At 38.3% G+C, this 5,879-nt stretch overlaps 1 protein-coding gene across 1 annotated transcript; it reads left to right on the top strand.

Annotated features, from left to right (window-relative positions):
- The first annotated feature begins 451 nt into the window (after positions 1-451).
- Positions 452-1,018, top strand: LOC113279889 (nucleoplasmin-like protein ANO39). Its single transcript, XM_026528536.1, has one exon. It carries the CDS (start codon positions 452-454, stop codon positions 1,016-1,018), a length of 567 nt encoding a protein of 188 aa, XP_026384321.1.
- Positions 1,019-5,879: the final 4,861 nt, after the last annotated feature.

Raw genomic sequence — 5,879 nt, 5'->3', positions numbered from 1 at the left:
TTTCAAAGAAAAATGCTCATACAAAGGAAAAGAGATTTTTTATGAAACCGTGGAATATCCACGGATTTTTATTTACGTAAACCTTGATCACGTCATTTTTTTTTAAATTTACGTGAGTTAATCACGTTTTTAAATAATATATATCAAAACTCAAAACTTGAGTTTTGTGTAATCATCAGAAGTAAACAATTATTTAAGATAAAATAATGTTTTAGTTTTCATAATTCCGTGGTGAATGCTCGCATGATGGAAGTGTTCGTGATTTTATGAAAACTTGAGTTTTGTTCGTCTTTTGTAGATTCAAAGAAACGAGCAAGGTTTTGAAGTGCTAGCTCTCGTATCACAATCACTACTGTTAGTGGAATTGTAAAGAGGTAAGAGTTAAGGATTACCATTTTGCAGTGGATTTATTATCAGCATATCCGTGATTCTGTGCTCCTGGTTCCAGAAAATGGTTACTTCCAGCAGCAGCGATTATGATTATGGATATTCTTCCAACTCTTCTGAAGAGGATTTCGGGATCCATGTGGCCAAAACACGTGCTAAGACAAAGCGCGCCGAGGAATCAAAGCCTAGTGAGCCTCTTAATAATCACAGAGTCACTTATGCCGAACTCATGAAGAGAAAAGCCGAGGATGACATGATGGATGATCATCGACGAAGAGGAGACCGAGTCCCCCACAGAGTGTTAGCAGCTGAGGAGAAACTCCGATCTCGAGCCGAGTCTGGCTCTGATGCTTCAGAAGATGAACCCGTGTGGGTACCACGAGATCTCAAGATTAAGCCAGACCGTCATACCAAAGAGATCGAGAAATTGGTCAAAGCCGACCTTGAAGTCGAGCGTGAAAAAGAAGAGTATTGGGAAATGATGGATGACGATCATGATATTCATCCAGACTTCGTCAATGGCCCTGATAGTGATTCCGGTGAAGAATTTGAAGAGGACTCCGAGAAATATGATGATGATGAATCTGATAATTCTGACAAATCTGACGACTCTGATGAATCTGACGAGTAGTCTTGTTCATGAATTTCTCTGAGATTATTTGTTATTATCGAAGTAGACATTTTTCTGGTTATTTGAGCAGTCTTGTTGTAGAGATATTTCTTTAGAGATTATTTTTGAACCATAATCCCTTGTCGCATCTTTTGCAAAATATTCTTCACATCCGAATAGGATGGACCAATGTCCATGTAGACAATAATTATCCATGAAGTACAATTATACGAACTGACTAAGAGACATGCGGCCTGCTAGATCAGTAATTCACGGTTGCAACGCTGGTCATATCCGAAGTATCAGTCCTCAGTATTTCCATGTTGAACACGCCTGAACTGTCAGTCCCCAGTATTGTCGCACTTTTTCTATGATACCGGATACACTTACTCGAGAATTAGGGTTTCAATGAAAACCGCAACATATTTGACTATATCCACTATAGGATAAGTATCCAGACCTTCAATGTTTAGATTTTTCTATTTAAACATCACCTGGTTTCCTGTCTTGTGCATTATCAGAAGTAATTTTGATCACAATCACACCTCTCGTTACCATGTTTAGCAGTAGCATTTCTTCTCGAAACGAACCTCAATCAAAGCATGAAGTAGAAGCGTATACTTCAGTAAGTCGTTGTATATATTTCCTTCATCTTCATTTGATCAGTATTACTGATCATAGAAAATAATTTATTGCAGGATGATCAGAAAAATCCCTCTTCTTCGCATAATTTGAGGCCTAAGCGGACTGTTAAAGCCCCTTCCCAGTATAGGTCAGATCATGCTGAAGCTGGAGCATCCGTAAGTAATTCCATAACTTCTCAGCCGAGGTCCTCCATGCTCAATGTTTAGTAAAATCAAATACTCCTTCACTTCATTGCAGGTTGATGTTCGCGTTGTCGTTGCTAGAAAGAGGAAAAACGGGAAGTCCGTGGTTGTGGTTGACGATAGCAGCAACCGTGTTGACGAAGATTCTACTGATTCCGTGGAGGCTAGGGTTAGAACTTACATTCACGAGTATCCAACGGCTGGACTCCCCTTTGAAGCTCCCATGACTAATACTTCCCCAAATAATGAGGTGGTCAGTGGATTCTTCATTCCCAAATGTTACGTATCTCTGTATACCAAAATTTGGAGACGGTACGGGCATATTTCTACAACGGAAATACGGAGAGGCTTTCTCCAAACCCTTCTGACTACGGTTGTTGGATTGTTACCGATCATTGAAGAGATGAACGAGATGAATCTACGAGATGTCAAGAATCATGAACTGCACATGTGGGATGAAATGATTTCAAACTGTGAAATCTTGCGGCTCAACATAGGTTGGCTTCGTCGGCGGCTCGAGATGATCAAAATTCATAGGGCGGCTGCTGCTGCTGATGCGATTTTTACCACAACTGCTTTCTTGGAAGAGGAGAAGGCACTTGCCTTGGAGTCGGCAAGAGTCGAGAAGGCTGTCCAGGACTTGAAAGTGAAGACCAGAAACTTTCAAAAGAAGCTTGACATGGATGTTTTTAAGAATTACTCTCTGCTGGATGGCTTATTCTGAGTGAGCATTTATGATTTGTTATTTTCGAATAGGTTTAGGCTTTTTCTTAGGCAGAATGATTGATCATGGAAAGAATTTTTGTTCATTTATGAAATGTTTTAATGAATAAAGTAGTACTTTGCATACTCTTTGGAGGAATATGAATTACATTTTAAGAAATGATTGAAATAATGAAAAGGTAACGGTTTTCTACAGATCAGGCATAATATGCTTTGAGCCATTTACCGTTGATGATATTTCCTTACACTCCTCAATCAATGGCTAAGATCTTGTAATATCCACTGGATACTGCTTGATGATTACTGATAGACACATTTTTGTGTCTGAATTGTCCTCGGTCTCTCTATTGCTAGTGCTTGATTTTGTACTTATTATGGTGTTTTTATGTTTGTGTAGGTGTTTTTGGAGAAATACACTTGTGTGGAAAAAGTTGCTCGAAAAGTGCTATTTGGACCCCCGGAGGACACATGTTATTCGAACTCTCAGTTTTGGACAAGGGGCACCTAACTGATAAGGGGCACCCCAGGGAACCGACTGCTAATCGCACCCCATTACTGGTTAAGGGGGTTCCATCTTCTTCCTTGATTTGAAAAGAAAAAATTGGCGGGAAATTTGATTTCAACGGTAAAGGATTTATTATCTTTAAGATAAGAATATCTTCTTGCCTTACAAACATGAAGTTTTGAAGAAAAAGGAAGTTATCTTGTATTAAACAAGAAAGATATCCTTAGAAGATTTTATCTTGGATTTTATTCTGCGAATTAAAGAAGATATGGGTTTAGTAAAGAAATATATAGAATAAAGAGAAGGAAAAATTCTGAAGATATTTTTAATTAAAAAGAAGAAGATTTTGGAGTTATGGAAGAATATATTCGAGTGATGTGCATTTGTGTGTATAAATAGAGAGATAGAGAGCACATTTGGGGAGAGTTTTTGGGAGAGAAAAGAAATCATTTTTTTATCATTGTTTCTCCCATTTCATCTTTGTAAACACCCTTTGAGCAATAAAAATGAATTTTGAGCGTGTTTCCATGATGATGAGCTAATTCTCGCGCAACCAAGGAAATGGATGAAGCTATCTATGCATGAATGATTGGTAACAATTTTATTTTCTCTAATTTATAATTTATAACTCATTCAATCACCGCTTTTGCGGAGTTCTAAATGTTCGCATAATTTTCTTAATTACTTGTGATTCAATTTGATAGATTATACTTTGTTTAATTGATTGATAGTCTATTCTTAGGGAATACAATTAATATTTGGGAATATGTTTGATTATGTGTGAATTAAGAAATAAAGGACTTAAAGGATAGTTAGAGTTTTGAAACATATTTGGTATCGTTCATTCATGTGTAATAGTGGAATCTAGTGTCTTGGTTACTTTTAATATCTTGAAATCAATTTTGCAATAAGTTTTCTATTTTTAAGTTTTATAAGTCTAAAATATTTTGCTTTCACAAGTCTCAACGAACTTATTACTACAACATCATTGAAAAATATCATCAATTACATATGGTCCTTCCCATTTTGGAGAGAACTTTGGAGAAGACATATCTTGTTGAATGTGTTTTTCCGTCTTTAGTACCAAATCTCCTACTTGGAAAGTTCGAGGTCTTACCATTTTGTTGTAAGCCCTGGAGATCCTTTGTTTGTATGCTTCCACATATTTTTCTACCTTAGACCTTCTTGACTCAAGCATGTCCAGTTCAGCGATCCTTGAGTTGGACACTTCTGCTTCATCCCATTGTATTCCGCTGGATGTGACGATCCTTGCTGAAGGAATCTTGATTTCTGCTGGGAGTATGGCGTCAGCTCCATAGACAAAAAAGTACGGTGAAGTTCCAATTGAACTCCTTGGTGCGGTTTGGCAGGCCCATAAAGCCATAGGAAATTGTTCATGCCACGTTCGAGGATTATCATGAACGGCTGAGAATTCTGATCAAAGTTTTGTTGGTACTCTCTGGTTGTCTGTTTCCTTGGGGATAGTATGGTGTGGAGAAAATTTTCCAAAGCTTTTGGTGAATACTTACAGATTTGGAGTAAAAGCAGAGCGAAAGGAGCGAAAGAAAATGAGAATAAAAATTAATTAAAGAGAGAGAGAGACAAATTTTTTTCTTAGAATTTCTTTTAGATTATTTTTTTTCTTTTGGACTTTGGACTTCGGACTTTGGGACTTTTTTTTAAACCTTACGGAAGGGTAGTTTAAATATAAACTGTTTGCAGAGAAGGACAACGATTACGATATCGCCTCGTCCCCTCGAGTTCGTACACGACATAGGAGTCGTGGCCCGAGTCCACTTCAGCGGTTCATCCCCCGTCTGATACGGGAGGTAAGTTTGTCGAAACACTCACGAATCTCCTGTCAGCGAGTTACTGTATTCCTTTGTTTGCATATATTCCGAGGATTTGAAAACGGCTGCTTTAATTTCCTAGTAAAGGGCAAAGACTGGCCATACAAGATAAGGGTTCGGATTTCATCACCGTTCCCTTCTTGCCCGCCTTAGGAAAACGAAACCAAACGCGAACCTAGGCTAAATTTGACTAGAACGAGACCTATAGGGTAACGAGCTTAATAGGAAAGTCATTTGAAAAATATTGGTTACTCTTTTAAGCATGTTTCAAAGTTCATGATGGTTTCTGTGAGTTGAATACGCCGCCTTGTAACGCCGGTGAGGCCTTGGGTATCAAAGCTCCATTGAGCTTCCCTCGCCTCGATTCAACTTACTTAAACTCGGATTGATTCTAGAGGGGTTTGCTTAAATTGTAACGAATTCCCTTTCGAAGGATTAGAGCTGGTCTAGAAACAATATAAGTGGAGCCATCATGCTTTTTGTTTGCTAGAAATCTTTAGGTTTGCTTTGGTGGAGTCAACCTTGTTTGTGTTTGCATGGAACTTCCCTTCCTTTTAGGATTTCTTTCCTTTTCTTTTGTTTTTCTAGTGTATGCCCAAGGTTATTAAAGAGCGAGCTTGGAAAAGAAACACTCTAGGTCGTTTGATTAGTGATAAACCTAGTAGTTCTTCTTGTGAAGGCGAGGAGCTCGAAGACTCTTCTTTTGAGAGCCCTGTTTTTGGAAACTTCAGTTTTGAGAATCTGTCTCTTCGTGAGGAAAATACCCCTAGTACTTCAGTTGTGCCAGCGATGGCAACTTTGAAAGATTACATGTTCCCAACTAGGTCCACTCGAGCTTCGTGCATTAAAATTGCCAGCCACTACGACTAATTTCGAGATAAAACCTAGTATTCTTCAAATGATCCCTATATTCTTTGGGAAAGAAGATGAGAACCCTTATTTTCATATTAGGGACTTTGAGGAAATTTGTGGGACAA

The sequence above is a fragment of the Papaver somniferum genome, chromosome 5 (genome assembly GCF_003573695.1).
Source record: "Papaver somniferum cultivar HN1 chromosome 5, ASM357369v1, whole genome shotgun sequence".
NCBI lineage: Eukaryota > Viridiplantae > Streptophyta > Magnoliopsida > Ranunculales > Papaveraceae > Papaver > Papaver somniferum.
The sequence above is the reverse complement of the archived record's forward strand: the minus strand, read 5'-3'. Positions and strand labels throughout refer to the sequence as shown.